General features: G+C 40.5%; 1 protein-coding gene across 12 annotated transcripts in view; it reads left to right on the plus strand.

Moving 5' to 3' along the window:
• Window positions 1–21,821, plus strand: part of LOC122402145 (tyrosine-protein phosphatase Lar) — a 564,511-nt gene that overhangs the window by 514,003 nt on the left and 28,687 nt on the right. For all 12 annotated transcript variants that reach the window (XM_043404713.1, XM_043404716.1, XM_043404711.1 and 9 more), the window contains one exon: window positions 4,982–5,164. In XM_043404713.1, the coding sequence (XP_043260648.1) occupies window positions 4,982–5,164 (183 nt within the window). The remainder of the gene's footprint in view (window positions 1–4,981; window positions 5,165–21,821) is intronic.

A 21,821-nucleotide genomic window follows, 5' to 3' on the forward strand; every position in this document is an offset into this window, starting at 1 on the left:
GATATTAAAGACTTGAGTAAGACCTTTATCTGTTACGATACCTCTAAATATGGCTTTCTAAAAATGGCGACACGCACGGCCCTGACTATGGTCTAAGACCCTTAGCTGTTCGTATTTCTGTCAATTCACTTGTTTCGGGAGCTGAAACGTGTAAACTTTGACACCTTCTCGAGTTTACGACCTCGCTATACCATGGCCCGGACTATACAGTCCTCCGCTGACTTGAAGTCTCGCGGAAAGAATGCGGGAGAAGTAGAAGGGGATACACGTGTTCCCACGCACACATTGATCTCTAACTCGCTATTCGTCGCGGCAGTTACACACACATGTGGACTGCCTGGGAGCAAGGGAGCGAGATAGATAAATGGGCGGTCCCAACTCCCCTTGCTCTTGTGCCGTCCCGTGAGACTTCAAGTCAGCGGAGCACTGTACCTTTCGATAACCACGAAACCGAGCTGTTAAGGATGGAACAGCGACTCGCACAGTAGGACGGTCGAGTAAACACTGCGGAGAGGAAAGGAAGACACCGAAATTTTCTGACAACTCGCGACGAGTACAGAAAATTCTCGTTCAAAGACCTGGCGTCGTTCAGACAGTCGACTACCTAAAAACTTCGTTGAATTTAAATTTTACGATTCCAAGGGTACTAGTTTTGATTATATTTTGACCAGCTAGAATCGTCGTTTGGCCCTCGGTGAATTTCGCCCAAAGGCCTCACGTTCGATAACATTGTTATAACTTTTCCACGAACATTTTTCAAAACAATTTTTAGAAAAGTCCACGCGATTTGATGCTGTTTAATTTTACATCTTTTCGAGCAAAATATACCTTGATGTGGACTACCATTTCCGCTTTGCTGTAATAAAAATGGCCAAGTTTGGCACGTAGTTAATATGTACTGATCCTTCTCCCGGTTTCTCCTTTGTATACTTTGTCCACAGAAGTGAGGGATCTTATATGTATATTCCTGGGACATTTGAAGCGTTTCAGCACCTTGATGGACCCAAAACGAGTTTTTACTAGAAATGTGTGCGTTCAGTTGAAAGGACCTGTTTCTTGAATTTTTACAAACAATTTTTTTTAGCTTAATTTAAATTTATATCAAGCTTTATTCGAGACAATACTCTTTAAACTAACAATAGAAACTTTCACATACTAAATATGAAAACTATACAAAACGAATACTTGCCAAAAGAATCTAATATCTAAAAACACTTTCTAAAACCGAAGGACCGCGCTTACCAAGAGATTAATGGCACCTAAATTTCTCACTAAATAAAAAATTTCAAAATTGAATTTAGTAAATATATACAAGAAAACAAAAGGCAAGCTTGTTATTATATGGTTTTAAAGTTTTTAATTTACATTTTTTCCAGCGAATTTTTTCGTGGCAGAAGCGTGGAAATGTCAATTTTACATTGGCGAGATATTCGAAATAGTATTAGCTGCCACAGTGTGACCCCAAGATGATTAAAGAGATACGACATGATAAGGATAACGACGTAAAGTAGTTAATGCATGAAGTTAAGAGAAAATTTGAAACGCGTGGTCAGCCCAGCGATAGGGACTTTATTAAACCTATAATCTCCCAATTATCGCCGTGTAAATGAACCGCTTACCACTAGATCTACGAACATTGTTCGTGTACTTATTTTATCCATACGACTACGTTAATTAGATTAAATAATATTCCTGATTTTTATAACTTTCCAATAACATGGAAAAATGTTACTCGATATTTGCCTTCGTCAATTTCTATTAACTCATTTTTTTATCATATCTGAAGATATATGTCTAGTAAAACTAGAGTTTGGAAATTTATATAAAAATGTTCACGAGAAAAGTCGCGTCACAGGAAACGTGTTAATGATAAATCAAGCCAGTATAACTGATTCTAATAAACTATTCATATATGCAATATTCGACAGCTCCTCGATCTCTTGAACAAGTGATTAACTTCTCTAACTAATAAAGTATTAAGTCAATCTCGTGTCAAAGTTTCGAAAATTTCTATTAAAATGTAAAAAGCTGAGTAACTTGAAAATTCTAAAACATACGATATTCTTGGAAGTGTCTTCCCGAAGAAAGAGACGAACGAATGAGACGGTCGACCAAATCCATGGATGAACTTTCAATAACCCTTCGCGCGTGTGGGCCGCTTAACGCATGAATAGATCGCGTCTAACCCATTGTTCCTCTAGATCCACTGGCTTTTTATTTTTAAGACCACTTAAAACCATTTGTTTATTAAATGCTTATCGTCGACGATCAAATACCTCAAACGCGTTGAGATTTTACGTTATAAATCCGACGAAATACCTCGAATATTGAAAGTTTCAAATAACGTGGCGTCTGTAGGCTTATATTTAGGCAAAAAATGTTATCACAAACTTAGAATAATACTATGAAAATTGCAATAATAATATGTGAAACGTAATTTACCAATTTTTACCAACATTCTCGTGATATTGCAAAGCAAAGTTTTAAAGTCATTAATTTTGTTAATATTTTAACGCAACATTTTAATGACGCAAACGCGTTAAGAATGCTCGATTATTCTTTGCGTCCTCATTTGTAGCACTGTTCATTAGTCAGGTTTCCTTATTTTAGCAACTATAACAACCATTCTGTTATTCAGAATGCGCAACGCAGATTCCTTCGTCTTATTGCTTTTCGTACGAATTGTGCTATTCCAACAACATGTCATAATTACGAATTCATGCTGTTTACGTCGCGACGCGACTACGATTCCGCAATAATCACACACGATGCGCATTCCAACGCCAGATGCTGTGCTCCGAAAGGTTCGAAGGACCGCTCAAAACACTTTGGGAGAAACAATAATTTTGTTTAATAACAAATAAAACTGACGTATGCTCAATCTATATTTGTATTACTGATATTAAGTGCGTGGAAAAGTTTTAGAAATAGTTTCCATCATTTTGTACAACTTTCTGCCACCCTTTGGTCTAATTTCGGATTTTAATAAAAAAAGACTCGAAATAAATTTAACGCATTTGCAGTTTAAAATATAAAAATTCACCAAACAAAATTTCCAAAGTACATGTAAACTGTGTAGATTTAAAAGAATGTGTGATTTTAATTTCAATTTGATAGATAACTCGGAAACAAAACGAAAATTGAAAAATTTAAATTAAATAATTTGTCCTTTCAAAGGGTGAAATTCATCGTTGCATTTTGTACTACTATCTGAACCAGAACACCTTTTTTGAAAACACGCTATGTGCGACCACTTTTTGTAGTCAACTCCTACGCTTTGTCCTTTATCGCCTGCAACGTAAACCCAAGCCAAGTGGCCTTAACATTTATGAATACTATAAAAACTTTATTATAATAACGGAATAAAACCAAGAAATTCTTCTTTTAGCACAAACTGAAGACAAAGCAATATACTGGAATTTCAACTACACCACGGCATAAAAAACCTGAGCTCTACGTAATTCCTTTTTAACCTAAATGGAGTAGTCTTAAAACATTAGTCTCTTCTCTACCAAGAAATACACCCTTTATACTAAAATTAGTTGTGTTAACGTAATATCTGTACAAAAAGACTTCTGCACCTTATCAGTGGTCAATAAAGTATTATTATTTGTATAAAAAAATATGTCATTGGTAGACTATGTATTTTAGATTAATATAGTATTTTGTATACCCATCGTATACGTTTTCCTTATTTGCATACACCATAAATGCATAAAATCCGTAGCCCAATCATTTAGTAACTCGCATACGCAATTTAAACTTGCGAAATAATTGGACACAATTGATCAGTTTTCTAGGAAGGAGCACAACTGTCGAAATATCGGCCAATCGAGGATAAACTGGTTAATATGGCAAAGCCGATGCTACGCGGCTAATTAAGAGAAATCCGTTGCTCGTAGAGTGTAACAAATTAAGAGCTCGTTGCTTTTGAATAATTCCTTGTGTAGATTCCGTTGCTCTTCGTTGTCGGCTCCCGACTAATTCGAAATCTCAAGGAATTCCAATTGTCTAAAGTATGTTGCTTCAGGAGCACGCTGCTTGGAAACCGCACGCGTTCCCTGACGATTTCGAATATCCGATTTTAGGGGACTCTCGAAAGAAGCCTTAATCTAAACTCTGTTTCTCCCACCAAATTAATGTAATTGAGTTTAACTGCTGCAACAACGTTAGTCTATACGTTGGAGTTAAAAAGAATCTCAATGTACGTGTATAAACTTTTTGGCTTTCGTACGATTCTTGACTAACGTATTTAATTTTCATACACGTTTATAAGTATAATTATGAAAATCTAAATTGAGAAATTAATTCAGCACAGAGGTCTTTCCTACCATGACATTAATTCAGCAGTGGAACGGTTAAGTGCCTCTGCAAATGTGTGTCAACGTAGGTTCGCGATACGTCAATCGCTATTGAGAGTCAAGATGGAACTTGAAGGTTTTCTCGTCCTAATTGGAATTTCAAGTTTTCCTAGCTGCGAATAATCGTAAAAGTCGCGACAAATCTGCACGAACGTTATCGATCCTCAACACATTCTGTCTCGTTTAGATTTAATGACTCTTGAAAAACGAAGAGTGATATTCGTTCCACGTCTGAGCTAATTTCGTGACCGCATGATCGATCGCCGCGACCCGCAACTTTGACTCCCGCGACCCCGATTGCTCCGTATTGTTTAACAAATTACAGAAAATAAAAAGAAACGGATAATCACATCCAATCCTTGTTTCAACGAAAGCTTAAAGGCAGTTTCATTGTTATTAATATAAGATTCCAAATCTGTGCGTTTGTGATGTGCTATAAAGCTCTAATGTAATATAAAATTACGTTTATTTCTTAATTTGAATATTTCTTATTATAATCCAAATTGTAATCTAAGATTCCGGATCTGTGTGTTTGTGATGTACTATAAAGCTGTCAACTTAATGTCTACGATCATGTATCTCGTCGATTCTAATAGCTCGTGATATTCTGACTGTTACAGCGGAAAAACTGCCAAACGGATTCCCGATGATATCTCAAGCACCGACGTCGAAGGTGATCGAAGTGGGCCATAACACGATGTTGATCTGCACGGCTGTCGGTTCACCGCCCCCGATCATATCCTGGGTACGAAACGGTCTGCCCATCGACACGACCAATCCACGTTACACGGTTTTGGGGACCGGTAAGTACCGCGAATTCACCTCAAAAACTTCAATTCTCAAACGTATGTACGTACACATTCTGATGGACAAAATTATGAGACACGTTGTTTGTATTGAACAGATTATTTAAAAGGTGTATAAAATACAAGGACAAGGATTTATATACATATATTAGAAACACCAAAACTGTCGCAGAATAGATGAAAGAGTCAAAAGCATTTGTGTACAAGCAGTATCAAACAGAATAAAACAGTGTCAAATGGTATCAAATACCGGTTGGTGAACTACCGGATCGCGATACTGCTTTATCCTGTTTGATACTGTTTGTGTACTTAATACTTTTTGGCTTCTCGAACCAACACGAAGGAAAATAACTTGGAATCTTTTGGCTAACACGGTATTCGTCGTTAACTACGTTGTTCACTAGCGAAAGAGCCCTTCCAGCGTGCTAGCTCGAGGGTTCCCGATGTAACGGCTGTCAAACGAGAATGTGCCCGATCACGTTCTTGTTAAACAGACTGTATAAAATCTATTAACGAAGATTACAGACTCGATCGACGTGAGGAGACTGAAGGGGGGGGATATCGAATAAAGTGGATACCGGAGATAGCGTAAAGGATCGAGGGGAAGAAAAATATGGATGGCAGATAAATCGAAGATGTTTGACCGCGGCGTACAGGCAGGTAACAATAGGGTGAAAGCCGGTGGCGCGTGTCATATCTCGTCGAGTGCCAGAGTGCGTAAGTCACTGTCGACTCGCGGTAGCGTTGATCGAGTGGTCACGCGATATGGGAACATCCAGCACATCCATCTCGTTTCCCGAGAGCGGCGCACCTGCTATGCTCGCGAAGTACACTTCGTGTCTGGTCGTTCGAGAATCGATATCATCGACGTTTTCGATGAAACTGCCAAACACCCAAGACTTTATGCTTAATCGAACGAACCCCGTATCCGCGACGTTTACGAGTAAATCACGAAATTGCCACTCCATCTCGCCCCGGAACTTCTGCTACCATTCCTCGACGTTTTTCAATACTTCGGTCCATAATTATTAGACTGTGAATGTTTACGCGTTTATGGAACATTTTAATCCTCGAAAAAGTTCAGAATGCACCTAAGATACGAGTTATTGTATTTAGGGGTTGAGATAACCCTTTGCGAAACTCCCATTTCATTAAATTATAACACATGTTTAAGCTTACAGCACAATTGTTAGGTTGTGCTCTTACTCTCTGAACTTCTCTCGTTATTTAATGACCCAAAGATAGTAATAGATTGCAACAGTTAGAGATACATAGAGTGACATAAGGCGACATTAAAAGGTGCACAAACTGAATGTACCATTGTTTTTTAAAATGAAGCTCTATAATCTTGATCACTCTACTCGAGATGGTTTTTTAATCTTTGCAAAAGAATCATTTTTTTATTTATATGAAAGCGGGTATAACTACTATTTAGTGATATTCAAATGAAGTAATCACTGGACGGTGCTAATATTATCACAGAGTCAATAAAAAAACTGTCCAAAACAGAAAAAGCTTATTAAAAAGACTGCTTAAGTAAAAGTCAGATGCAACAGTCTTCGAACCGATATTTAAATAAAAAAACGCGTCTGGACGCAGTCGAGCACGGATTCAATGTTTCGATATTTCCAATTCATATTTGTATCGTTGTCGTAGTAGGATCGTTGAGGCATTCTGTACGTTCTATCGTTCCCTTCGACGCGTTCTTGAACGAGGCAATGGCCACTGTCGTTGCAAAGGCCGACCTATACTACTCGTGGCGCACTCGAGCCCCACTCGATACCGTTAACGAACTCGAACGATCTTTCGATCGTCCGCGAAAACCTGGATAAGCTCTCTCGACCGATTTGTTTCGCGAGCCAGTCCACTGTCCGTCGAGTGTGTACTCGAAAAATCTGCGTGGATGAAAAAAAAAAAAATACGAGTAATCGAGGCCCCGTCCCGTCCGCGTTCTTTCCATAAACGCGATGGCACGTCCGACCGAGAGATGAAAAACCAAAACGTCGACGACAGAACCGAATGTTAACGAGGAGCCGCGCGATTCGCGAAATATAATTCGCGATAACGGCGGAAACGAACGAGCAAGGTTGTTTCGCTAACGCACGATGTAACCTATTATCATTATTTTTTCCCCGCGTCGCGTCCCGGGTTACGTACGCGACTGTACACACACGCGTGTATACGTATATATATCTAACGTTCACTTTGTTTTTATCGCAATGGCGGTATCATTATCGAGCGGCACGTCACGTAATACCGGCGTACACTTGCCACCGACTATCTTTACGGCGGACGGTGCAGTTTGCCGCGACGTGAAAAGTGTACATTAGATGCAGGAAACCCGGCTCCTAGTATCGTTCGCCTGTATCGTGCTCCCTGTTACGTGTATGTGCATACGTTATGCATACATCCAGCGCGTGTCCCGGGTACAGACTCTTCCATAAAATTCGTTACGATCCGACCACTCGGCGGGCCGATTCCCGACGCCCCCGGTGCCAGACGACATTGAGAAACAAGCTTCCCTCCCTCGCCCGATCCCCGATTATATCGAACGAGAACGTTCGATACGAGTTGTTTTCGAGTTACGCGCACACGTCGACCGGTACGTTGTAAGTTGGATCGTCTAGCGGGGGTGAACAGTGATTTAGCTAAAAACATAGATCTAGATATGGCAAATTCTATCTACGCTAGTTTACAATTGTCTGAAAACAAAGTTTCGTTTTCGTGGACGATACGAGGGGTTTGATCTGCCAAACAATGTGTTAAAGAAGAATGTTTCTTAAATCGTGAAATTAAACGTAAGAAGTTCTAGAAAAGTATAACAGACTAAAAATCAAGAGAATTTGAAGATTAGAGATTCGCAACAAAAATAATGCAATAATGAAGAAATTGTAAAGGAACGTAGTTATTGGGCAGACCAATATAATGGCTGTCCACTTAATCGACAGTGATTGATCGCTGCTTTTGGTCGGATCAATTTATTATACGAACGTTCTATTACTATTACACACACCTTGAAAGAAACAAATTAATTCATTTGGCAATGAATAAGGAATTAAAATTACTGCAAAAAATAACTGTGTTTTATCATTGATGCGCACATTTGTACCTATTTAACATAGGTAACAAATAAATATTATTAATATTATGAGAACATGAAATATGTTATTATACAGGGTGTTCGGCTACCCCTGAGAAAAATTTTAATGGAAGATTCTGGAGGCCAAAATAAAACGAAAATCAAGAATATCAATTTGTTGATTGAGGCTTCGTTAAAAGGTTATTAAAAAATTGAATTAAAAAATTTCAAATCGTTCAGGAAAAATTATTTTTGTTACGGGGGCCAATTACAACCATTTTTGGTAAATAGACATACCCCCGAAATTCTACGCAGTTTCGAGAAAAAAATTCCTTACCGATAATGCAATGCCTGATCATACGTTGACATGTTTCCCTGAAACAATTGAAAAATTTCAAATTGTTCTGAAAAAATTATTTTTGGTTGTAGGGGTCAATTAAAATCATTTTTAGTGAATACACATATCCCCGAAATCCTACGTACTAACGAGAAAAAAAATTCTTTATCGAAAATATACTGTGTGGCAGGAAATGTTTCTATAACTTTTTAACGAAGCCTCAGTCAACAAATTAGTATCCTTGATTTTCGTCTTATTTTGGCCTCTAGAACCTCCCATTAAAATTTTTCCCAGGGATGGCCAAATAACCTGTATAAATATTTATCAATTATTACCTTTGGCATTAAAAGGTATAATTTTTCTTGAACATATATCAAATTTAATAATTACTGGTTTTTGTTTTGAGTTAGTATCGTTTTCAAAATTAATATTTTAGCGTTTGTAAACATCAGTGTCTTCTAGTTTGAGAGTCATAAATGTATATTTATCGTACCAGTATCGTTAATCATAGCAATTTCAATAACAATCAATTCATGAAAACAATCATAAACATTTTCTTTTTTCATTTATAGTGAATAACCGTTATAGCGTAGGGATACGAGTGGGAGTAACTGTATATCGCACGTTCGTCGATCTTACGACTCGTGCAACCGCTGTGTCGTATGCGTCACACGTATAAACGGGGATATCGCGTGCGTGCTCGTCGTCGTGTCGCAGATTCCGTCCGCGCCTATGCGGAAACGCACGGTCGCGGCCATCTTATCGAAGATTCTCGCGAGGAAACGCGTTCCAGAAGGTGCACACCACGCTCCAGGGGATTTTTCCCCCGCGGAAATTTGATCGGATACGAATAGACTTTGACCGACGCGACGGGGATCGAAAATTCATTAAAATGCGATTTTAAATATTCACTTTTGAATCAAACGTATTTACAGAGATTTCCAAATCTGGGAGAAGAGAGCTGATTACGGTGGTTGCAATTTAATTATGTCATTACACGAATGTAAATTGACATCTCTCTTCAAGAATCTCGTTATCCCAAAATGTTTTCACGATCGTTTTCGTTCTGGAAATCAAACACATTTTCTACCATTGATGCTCCTCCACACTTTTTGTTACTTAACGCATTCACTGTCAAGATCGAAACCGTACGATATTCTGGAAGACTAAAATTTTGATTTTTAGACCATTATAAATTACATGACTTAAAATTTGGTTCAGTACTTGTTTCTGTAACATTGCTAAAATTCATACATCTTATCCAAATTTCCTTCAAGATCTCAGTTTGAGAATTAATTTTTCTAGTTCCATAGTGGTATAATATTCTGCAAGATTAAAATGTTCATGTTAGACCTTTGTAGACTCAACAACCTAAAGTTTGTTTCAGTACTTATTATGGTAACTTTGCATTATTTTCAAAACATTACGAACAAGTCTTAGTTTTCCCCTATACTGTACATGTTTGGTTCCCCTAATCAAATCCCTCGGTAAACTGATCAGGAATTGGGCCCTCGACGGCGAGCAGAAGCGTAAAAGAGCCGACAGAACGCGAGAGATAGAACAGTCGAGGGGTAGAATGACAAGCTCGAAGCGGAAAGCATTCCCCTCTAGTCGCATCAGTCACTCGCTCGCTCCCTTAACGTTATTCGCGTGTCTTCGCGAAGGCTCACCCACCCCCGTCAATACCGTCAGAAGGCGTACGCCGACGCCATACGGTACCGTCGCTACGTATATCCCATAAAATATACGGCTTAATGTATTGCAAAAAGTACACGACGAGGGCAATGTACTTCCCGCGTGTATCCGCGTACTAACTTCCGCGAAAAGAAAATGGATGGCACGGGTAACAGCGTGGAGAGATCGTTGAGGGTATCGCGAAGGACGACGCCGAGAAGAAAGGAGAGACAAAGTGTAACCGCGCGTCACGGATGAGAACGCGTTTAACGACTGAAAGTCGCGAGGCGGCTTCCGCGTCAACGAACGCTACGTCCAAGGTTTTTGCCACCGGTTGAAATACGGGTACAGTAATCATTCTTAAAATGAACGTCGCTCCTAGGGCGTGGTATGTTCATTTTTCGTATAATGGAAATCATCAAACATCAATTCATTCATCGTATACTATTATATTTGCGGAGAAGCAACTTCATTAAAAATTACTCTAGTTCTTTCAGGTCCTCTCTGTGTCTCGTAACTCTTTTCATGTTGTTTAAAATTTTAACTAACTTAACGATTGACTATTGACTAGAACAAACTTTATTAACGAGAAAGAATATTCAACGAAAACGGATGAGTCCTTTGTAGGAATTATTTCAACTTTTCTAACGCGCGTCTTTTCCGCCCGGAAACCCTTTTTGTTCTCCCCTTTTCACTTCGTACATTTCTTTTTTTTTAACGTTCTCGTATCCAGACAACCAATTACTACCTTCAAAGGTCACAAACGTCAACGCCAAACAATCGCACGACATTCTTCGCATCGATTAAAGCCAATATAATTTTATTTATACAACGTGCAGTAACATGAATATTGGTAATAACGGAACTTTTTAAATTAAAAGAAGAAAATTAGTTATTTTGCCAAAATTAGTTTTTTTATTCAAAATACATCCCTTCTGCATCAATACACCGCTGGGTACGTTCGACTAGTGCCAGCATAGATTATTTTATATCATTTTACGGAATCGCCTCAATGACTCTTGTCACCACGCCTTGGACTTGTGTAACACTGTCATAAAACGTTCCCTTCATGGCCAGTTTGAGTTGTGGGAATAGGAAATAATCACATGGAGATAAGTTCAGCAAATACGGAGGATGTTGGGGCACACAGACCTGTTTTTTCACCAAAAATTCACGAACAACGACAGTCCTGTGCGATGGTGCATTATCGTGCAACAAAAACCAACTTTCATTTCTGGCGCTCGATATTCGGACCTCACTCGAACGATTTTTTTCCACAAACGCTCCATAACACCCAGATAATATTCACCATTGACATTTTGACCCTGTGGAACGAATTCCCCAAGTATAATACCTTTAGAATCATAAATACAGATCAACATTGTCTTCTCTCGTGACTTCTGGAATCGCAATTTTTTCGATTTCGGAGAGTCTGGGGACTTCCACGTTGCACTTTGGCGCTTTGTTTGTGGATCGTACTTGAAGCACCAAGATCCTTGTTGTGGTTTTAATAAGATCCTTGCAATGTTCAACGCGAGCAATATTTTGGTCCTCATTTAATGCGTGAGGAACAAATCGAGTACAGACTTTCCGTTTCTTTAAGTCCTTCGTCAAAATTTCATGAATCATGTCATTAGTCGTATTTAATACCTCTGCCACTCATCTCATACTTCAAGACGCATCGTAGGTAATCATATTACGTACTTTTTCCATCAACTCATCGCGATTTTTCTTTTTTGGCCGGTCTGGCTTTGGGTCACCTTCCAAAGCATCACGACCGTCCTGGAATCGTTTATACCATTCGAACACACGTATACGGGACAAACAATCATCACCATAAACTTTTTTCATCAATTGAAATGTTTCTGTAAAAGTTTTCCCGAGCTTGAAACAAAATTTAATATTTGCTCTTTGTTCCATTGTGTTTCTGCGACGAAGTGACAAAAGGTACTGCCACTTTAACCGTTATAACTTGACAATCCGTTAGTCGATTCCAATAATGATGCTTTTGTTTTGTAGAGGAAATATACAACTTTCAGGTTACATATTGTTTCAATAGATGGCATTAGCAGTTTTCATTAAATTTAAAAAGTTCCGTTATTTTTCCGACATACTGTGTATTATTAAATTGAGTAGTTTAACGTGGCATGTAGCATATTTTTAAGAACATCTTTCTCAGAGTTAATAAGCTGTGGTATTCAAATGCCAAGTTCGGAGGGACAGTGGCCGTGCTCGCGTTACTCAAATTCAACAAATTATATTCGCTGGGCTGTACCGCGCCATAGCGTTGTAACGTTCGCTTCTAACGTCTATTGTTAGAAGTCGGCCAGTACCGTTGTTTGCATTCGTTGAAGGTAGTGTGTACATTCGCAATTTACGTTAGCAATATCAAAGTATCCTTGGGTTATTATAGAGTGGTGCTCGAAACTCCCGAAAGTGTGCCCTCGTTGCTCCGGCATTGTTGTTAAATTTCACGAAATCCCATCCAGGGTCGATGGGCGCGGAGGAGAGGTTTCGACGAAGAAAACTTTTCGAACGTCGTTCGAAGTACGTATACACACCGTGTCCCGGCTGGAAATTGCCGGATCGAAAATGCAGGAAAATAGCGAGTCGGACGGCGAAAGCCGGTTTTCGTGGGATGTTCGGATGCGAATGTAATTTCGACATTCTTCGCGGGTAGAGGAAACAAAAGGCGCGAGAGGAACGGAAAGCGGGTATAGGACGTGGCATTACACGCCCGGACAATGCGGTCGCGGATCTCCATTTCCGTTTATCGCGCAAACGAGACAAATTAATTAAAGTTAGACACGGCGGCCAGCCCCGCCGTACGCGGCGTATTAAAATAACGGCCGCGTTGGTCAGCGTCCGGGGCACTTTACGATAATTGAAGAGAATTAAACTCGCGCGGATTCCCCGGCACGCGAAGATAAACCAATTTAACGTTTCATTAGACCTTTGGCAGCGTTCGCGGGGAGCAGCTGGGACGGAAGACAGAGCCGCGACCCGAAACCACCGACGCGCCCCGAGCGTCACGTCGCGTTCGGGAAGCGAGAAACCGCCGAAAACGGGGCTCAAAGGACGCGACGCGTAATTACGCGACGAAGACCTAAACCGGCGAAAAGCTTAACGCATCGAGAATCGTTAAATTATATTTTCCCCGAGCCCGGGCGTGTAAAGCCTCGAGAGAGAGGGACGGGGGCAAAGTAAAAGCGTGGGAGGGCAGTTAACGCTTCGTCAACACTCGTAAAATTTCCAGCGTTAAAGCTCCGAGGCTTGATGAGCAGGGCTTGAACTTCGAAACAAGCCCGGAGCTACTACGGCCGGTGCTTAACACCTGCCCTGGGATCCTCGGTGTTCGCCTGTTCTTTTAGACCAGTCTCTTATCGTCGTTTCTTCGCTGCAGCCTCGCACTCGCAGCTCGCCTATTTCCTCTCTTAATTCCGGCATAATATCCTGATCGTTTCGAAACTTCTGTAATTGTCCGTAACGATAATGTTGGAATGCACCGGGCCTGGAACACCGGAACCTTGAATATCGTCGTAATAACCGAGGCAGCTCGAATCGCGAAACGCGTTATATCACGATTTCTCGCTACCGGGGACCAGCTTCTCGATAATCGCGCGACAGTCGAGGGACGTAAACCATGCTATGGTCCTCCACGGTTTTTAACCGGCCTCGAAGCCGGTAAGGTTTAACGTTTCCACTCGACATTCGTAAAATATTCTCCGGCTAAGTTTCTTCGGTCGTAGAGGCGCCAGAGGAAGGGCAAAGTTCGAAACAAGCCCGAGGTGAAACGAGCTCGTCTTAACACTTGTGCTGCTGGAATTCTCACCGTTCGTCCGGTCTTCTAACCCTCTGCTCTTTCACCTCTTTGCCGCCCGACGCGTTACGCAGCTATAGAGAGCTACGATCTTCTTTTCCACCGTGTTTCCCGCCCACCTAACCCCCTCGAGAACCTCCCCTCGGGCCATTAGACCACCCCTTTACCCTCGGGGGTTGACTTACGACGCCGCCGGCTGTACCCGGACCAGGGGATCGACTAAGTTACCTTTCTCGCCCGCTTCCACTCTCTTGCCTTCTCTATTAGCCCAGTCAACCGAGTCCAAATATTAGGTCAACCCATCGTGTCATTCTTTTGACGCTAACTTTAAGTGTAAAATAACAATTCTTACATTTATTTTTAATCATTCGTTAATCACCGTTTTCTGCGACTTTCTCTCTCACCTCTCTTGCATAGAACTAATTTTTTTTTGCACAAAATAATAAAAAACGTAGGAGCTCAAAATATATTCTACTTAGTAAAGATACAATCGTAGCTCGAACTAAAAAAAAATTAAATATCTCTATTGCTAACACTTTAAAGTCGAAATATTAATTTTTGAGATTAACGTTTTTGAGATTAATAAAGAAATAGAATAACACGTCAGATCTTAAACGCTCCTAGTTCCAATTATAAATACACGTCTCCTCAAGGTTTATTATAATCGTCGAGTCAATCGATCAACCAGAACTCGTGGTATCCTATCAGCCAGTTTCGAAAACATAGTTTCGAGAAAAATGCGTTTAACCACTGACTACTGCCCCAATGACTGTACTTTCGTTATTTTTACGAATTCTATCAAACCGTTTTGTAAACATAATTTTAAAGTTCCTAACTTTAAAAAGATAACCAAAGAGAATCGATTTGTTTGACGCGGATTGTTAGAAGACTCCTTTAAAAAGAGTTGCCATCTTTCGAAGCGTAGACTATACACCGAGTAGGTAGAGCGTTGCTGGGTAGACTTACGCTTGCTCGATAGTTTCCAGATCCGTTTCGGACGGCGGTGAATGGAGAAAAAATTGCCCCGGCGGTTAAACGCGTCGGAAAATTTGTCTCGTCGACAGAGGAATTTTCATTTCGACTCCGCGAGTCGTTGGCCGCAAGAAACGAAACGACCTTGCGTAGCTACGTTTGCATACAATTAACGGCTCGTTTCATTGCTAGCAAATAGAACGACGCAGGAGGGGAGGGTGTGGGAACGTTAACGAGTAATTCGATTTCCTTTCCGGCGGAACGCATTCGCGAACCGACGTGGCTGCCTCGAATCCTCGCGAAAGACGTTTCATGCCCGCATAATCTTCTCGTCTTCCGTCGTTCTCTCTTATATTAGCGAACCGGGACGTTTCTGACGTTAATCCGCTGCGCTCCGACAACCCTTCGCGAGCCAAAAGAGAGACGTTTGTCGTGACATCTGTGTATTTTGAAGGAATACGCCGCCTCTGAACCGTCTGAAAGTATCGGGCTGACCTACAAATAATTATGTCTTTTCCCCAAATACTTCTGGCAATATCTTGCAACGTAACTAATTTCATTTTAACACTGATTGACATCCATATATGGGTGACAGAACTTTTCACTATGGAACTAAAACAATTCCCAAGATGAAATTTAAAAAAAAATGATATTTCAAATAACGTACAGAACCAAAAACAAACATCAGTGTTGCGTAGAACGAATTGAACGAAGAAACGAAATTTAGGCAAAATCAAAACTAAAGTAATAAAAAATGTTCCATTACCTGACTAAAATGTGGTAATTTCATTCGCCACGACTACTTTTACAAACTAATTACACGATAATTATCCGTATAATGATAATCGTAAATCATTCACGGGTATAATTACTGTACAATTATCGTGCAATTACAATGAAATGACAGTGTAATTATCGTGTAATTACAATGTAATGACAGCGTAATTGCAACATAATTACTTCGTTGAAATAATCGTAGCGAATGTAATCGAATTACATTTTGTCCAACACTGATTAAAATGCAGTGTATAATCGCCATTTTGGCGCACGACACAATATAATTAGTAATGGAACATTTCGGACTGGTAGCACTGTCATAAATTGACTATTAATACTTGCACCTGTTACTTTAAAACCTCCTTTCCCCTAATTACAAAATGAAAATTATAGACATCTCAAAAAATATAAATGTAACTTTCAACTCTATTTTTCAATTGTTAAAAAGTGAAATATATTATAAAATGGCCTAGTTATTTACTCCCAATCGAAACTGAAACGTCTCAAACCAAAATTTATACTGACTAACAAAAATCTGTTATTTTCAATGCAGCGTAAAATTTAGAAATGAAAAAATCAACTTTAAACATTTCTATAAAATCAAATGATCGAGATATAGAGAAAATCGTGGGCTACGATTGGAGACAATTTACGCAGAATATTTTCACAAAATTTGTAGAAAAACGGATGATTGCTTCCGGAGATTACGCGACGGCTAGATTGAAAAACATAATTTCGAGAGAAAGACAGATGCAATTTAAAATAATATTTTTCTCGTAATAAAGCAAGATGTTTTTAATTTTATTTTCAGTCGGCTACTCCGGATCCGTTTGGTGAACTTTCTGCTTGAGAAAAAACTGTCGTTCGCATCTTCTTAAATCGCTTGAAGAAGTTGTCAAGCTATTTTACAACTCTCCTTCGTCTTTGCTGCAACGTTACTCAGCCGTCGTTTATGTCATTTCACTTTAGCCGTGTTTTATTTCACATATAACTGTTTGATTCAATATTTACATCGTTAACAAAACATTTTAATCTCCATAATTATGCACGAATTTGTACCAGTATACATAATACAATTCTTCCTATATCTTCTACCTATCATTGATCTTTAAGCTTTTCAATTAAACAATACCCAATTTTGGGTTTTTGTCCTGACATTCTCTATTCTTCCACGGTATACCTCAATTTTTTGTAACTGTGAAACTCGAATATTTACTCTGCAATGCAACACAGTCAGTGACAAAACTGCACAAACGTTGAATTAAAAATTCGTTAAAATTAAGATTCTCCCTTTTTCGCATGGTACGCACATCGAAAGACGATCCTAATTAAACTGAAAACGTTAAAATTGCAAACACATTTCCAGTTTACATTTCATCAAAATGGCCCGGTAATCAACGTGTTAACAGATTGATCGATCGTTTATAACGTAGCCGACGTCTACTGCCCTCGCTTGATGAAGAACGTACAAACTCATGCACCTCGTCGAGCATGTTAAATTCCCGGAAAAAGCAGTCTTAATAATAATAGCGTTTCAGATAGCGCGGAAGAGGTCGAGTGGACGGTTCAAGTTGGATCGAGGTCGCGTCGAACGTGTACTTGAACCGTTGGAAAAATTAACTTCGATAAATCGTGGATACTCTAAGGCACTTATCGCGTAAAATCAATGCAACAATTAATATTTCTAAACTCGCACCGCACAAGGATTGATATATTTGAATGGAAGACTTGTTATTTGAAAAAGAATAGACCGGTGCTTCGAGTTGACAACTTAAAAATTTTTAAATAATTCAAGTACGTTAAACCATTCTTGCTCGACAAGGAAAACACTCTGAAACACGACCATTGTGGAAATACGAGTCTGCAGGCACTCTGCAAATTAACGTGGTTGCTGATCACCCATTCGGGCGGATGTAACGTTAAAAGTAAATAAATAATAAATATTTACATTTGAAAAAGCTCGCTGAAAAATGAAACGAAACGAACGTACGTGATTCGAGTGTACAGAAGCGCGGGCTACAATGTAAACATATTTTTCGTTTATATTTTGACTGAATCGAACGTGCACCGCTGGAAAAGCATGGCGGACGAATCTCTGTCTCGCTTTTCCCTTCCACGACTTTTCTTTTTTTCCGCTGCAATCTGACTCGCGCGCACACGAATATTTCCCGATAAGTATAATTGACTTTTCCGCGTGATCGACGAAGTAACCGCGGCTAGGTATAATTACGTGAACGATTAAAACGCTGGAAACGCGAACACGATAGAAATCTTTGGTGCATTTCCTTGGACGACACGAGGAAAAGAGAGAAACGCAAACCGAGCAGAAGAAGCCTGTAGCCCCGAGGTAAACATATTTTCTGTTTGCATTCTATCTCAATCGAATCGAGGGAACGACGCACGCCCGTCTTTCGAAGTCATCGGCCACATCGGTTTCTATCCCATATTCCTTTCCTGCCGTATCTTTGCCGGGTTCGAGGCACTTGGGAGGGCAAAACGAAAACGAACAGTAGGGGAAATAGACGATAGTGAATAAAGCACGAGTCGCTGCGTACCGAGCGTAAATTTCGCGCTTACCGCTCGTAATATGAAATATAAGGGAAAGATATTTCAATACCGGTGGGTAAACACACAAATAGTTTCGACGTTTCTGTCAGGTTGCTCCTTCTCTCGCATCCCGCTGTACGTTCTCCGTCCGCGATATCTTTGTACATATTTATGCCGAGACGTACACCCGTCTGTTGTCGTCCCTCCGAGGAAGGGACTCGAGGAAAAATGTTTCCTTCTTGCCTACTGACAGCTGAAACGTGCCCCTGCCGTCCTCCTAAAAATGTTCCGCCATTGTTGGCACGGCGAAGAGACCGACTCGCCAAACAGCAAAATCTACCGCAGATATTTGCCAAAACCGGGGCAAAAAACGAGGGGCTGGAAATGTTCAATTTACGAATCACGCGGGGAGTTCGTTTTAAGAGTCATCGCTGTACTGCATTATCCGGTTATAAATAAAATACTGTTGAGAGGGATAAAAACGTTCAACTTAAGAATCACATCTGAGGCTCATTTTAAGAATCATTACTGTAGTAGAATTCCAGTTGAAAACACCAAATATATAAACTTGGACACGCGTTTCTAAACACTCGAAAAACAGATAGTAAAATTAAATTCGTTATCGAGACAAAGAAAAAGTTAAAAACAGCAAACTCCAGAGGCTCATATTTTTTAAACAGATACAAAAATAGAAAAACGATGACTCGACCACCATCTAATTTCATACGAATCAAAACATAATTCGATATCACGAAAATCGCTGACACCGGGGTGCAAAAGTAATCGATTTGGCACGGAACGACCCATGCGTAAATGTTTCGACAATGGGCCGCGACACGAACTCACGATTGTCTCTTGAACGAGCTTGGAAATCTCCTAGATCGTCGCGTCGTTTTTTACTTCTTTTTTTTTATTTGTTACTGCGAGAAACGAGCGTCGCGATAGATTTTCATCTTTATTCAATTTCGCGTTCTTTGTACGGCGAAAGAGCCCTTTCGTGCGCGTTGACGTTATCGCAACGCAAACCTAGATAGATCGTGTACACCACTTGAACGTCATCGAGTTTTATCGGGGACCCGAATGGAAGATACGCGCGTTACACCGTTGCGTCGACGCGATAGAATTTGTTCCCGTCTCGTAACTAGACCCGTACGAGTGTCAAAGAGGCTCGCGTGCGATAATTATTCTGAACTCATAAAGAACCTTCCGGTGTTTCGCGCGCGGAACGTCCAATTGCGTTTGCTGACCGAGACCCACCTCGCGTTTTCTACTTTACGTTTAGCGGACCACATTAAAAGCACGATCGTTCGTGCAAATTTGAACCGATGATGGTCGAAAATTCATGTCGATGAGGGTAAACAATACAGTGGAACATCGTTTAATTGGGGATGATGAGTTAACAAACTCTTTGCGCGGATAAAAACCGGAAATTTGTACAGGATATTCCACTCATCACTAGCTCTCGTCGGTAGCAAAATTATATTTTTACATTGAATACGTCATAGTTTGTAAAAAAATTCGGAGGTTTTCACTTTCAGCGTACATTTTGCCAATTTTCGATATACATGATTTGTTTTAATAACGTATAAACGTACTAATTAAGAATTTTTCCGATATTTCCGTTTTAGACATTTAAACGTGTCTTTATCGAGATAACAGTAAAAAACAATTACTTAAAACTATACAAAAAAATGTTAATATGTAACTAAAATTTAGTTAAATAGACCTAGTAAAAATCACAAAGTTAGACGTAACATTCGCTTGAAAGAAATTAAACAAACAACCCCTTAATATTTGATGAAATCGAAACAAATATAAATCGGGGACGTTCACCTTACTGTTTCCCCCTGTGTCTGTACAAGCCATTTGAAACGCGTAGTTACTAATCGAAAGAATTTTCCCGGGGGAGGGGGAGGGGGAAATATAGCAGAGCCAGCGTTTCAGAACAGGATAGAACGAAGGGATGAGCAACGGTTTCCGGCGTTCGGCTGTTCACGGCAATCTAAGTTTTTCACAACGGTGCTAACAACGTGCACGTGACTGGATGGGATAACAATATGACCATGCGTTCCTTCCTGGTCAGCTTACTGGAAATTGTAGATGAGACTCGATTATGTATTCCGATCGTACGTGATATCAAACCGCCTCGGCTTCTCGCTCGTGATGGAGTGTTTTCTGCCCTCGACCCTTCCCGCCCCTCGTCCCTCCCTCGATTCGCCCTCTTTCTTCGTCGCCCGGGAGTCACGTTTACAACGATACCCTATAAATCCGTACGAGTTGCCAGCCACTCGTAAGAAAATATTTAAACCCGACGCTCGTCGAATATCGAAGCCTCGACGTTTTGATTCAATTCGCCTTCTTTCCCGTCGACGGTTAAGGTTCCGACAACGGAAGGAAACTGTTGTACGACGTTCTCCGTTCTGAACGCGGCCATTAATTACCGTCGTTAATTATCATCGTCGTTCGATAAAACGTCAACGTCGAAACGATGGAAAACAAACCCCCGTTGATTCGTCGTGTTTACATTGGGAACCGAGGGATCGGCGGCGGCCGGGAGTCGGAAGTCGAGAAACGAACAGGGACGCGAGGGAGGGAAACAGAGAAGGGAGCAGAGAAGGGCGGAGATATCCAAGGAGGGGTTGAATTATACCGAAGGAGTGACGTCTACGGAGATAATCACACGCCTCGTAACAGCTAGTTCATCATCGTGGTATCGTGCTAAGGGGCTTGATGCATCATGGAAATCGCGCACGAACCGGCCAGGCCAAACAGAAAGTGGAATAGACGGCCTTTGTAACGGGGCTTTGAAACGGATTCCCTCCCCGGTCGCCTCTATATACCATTCCCTTCTGTACCCTTCCGCCCTCCATAGAAGCTTCCTCGCCCTCGTCGCTCGACGCGCGTTCCTTGCCGCGTTCCTCGACCAGCTACCAACTCAATTAGCGGCGGAAAAACCGAGCTAGAGACCCGCAACGACCCGTGTAAAGTGTAGACACCCATTGGAGAGAACCAGTCCGTTGATATTTCATTTGCCGCATTTATACGCGTCGCCGGACGCGTCCCGGCGGCTCCACGCCCCTCGCCCGCCACCGGTACTTTTCAAACTTTAACCCGAAACGATCGTCGGATCGGGAAGCGTCCCTTTGGACCGAAAATAACTTTCGAGGAAACGAACGGATTAAAATGTATACGAATGGGGCCACGCGGTACCGCGATAAAAACGACCCCCTAAGCTTTTCTACCTTTAACGTTGCTCCTGGGCAAATTTTATTTTCGAATAGTTGTCTGAAATAATCGTTTCGATCTTTCATTTTACATCACGTTATTTGAAACAATTATTTGAAGTAATTGCCACCCAGTTGTTACCAGTAAATATGTTTGTTATTTTCGTTTGAGGTTCTGACTATAATTCAACTAAATCGGTTATCGTAATTATATATTTATTTGG

Source organism: Colletes gigas, unplaced genomic scaffold, assembly GCF_013123115.1.
Source record: "Colletes gigas isolate AHSC1104 unplaced genomic scaffold, ASM1312311v1 Colletes_gigas_Sc00033, whole genome shotgun sequence".
Classification (NCBI taxonomy): Eukaryota; Metazoa; Arthropoda; class Insecta; order Hymenoptera; family Colletidae; genus Colletes; species Colletes gigas.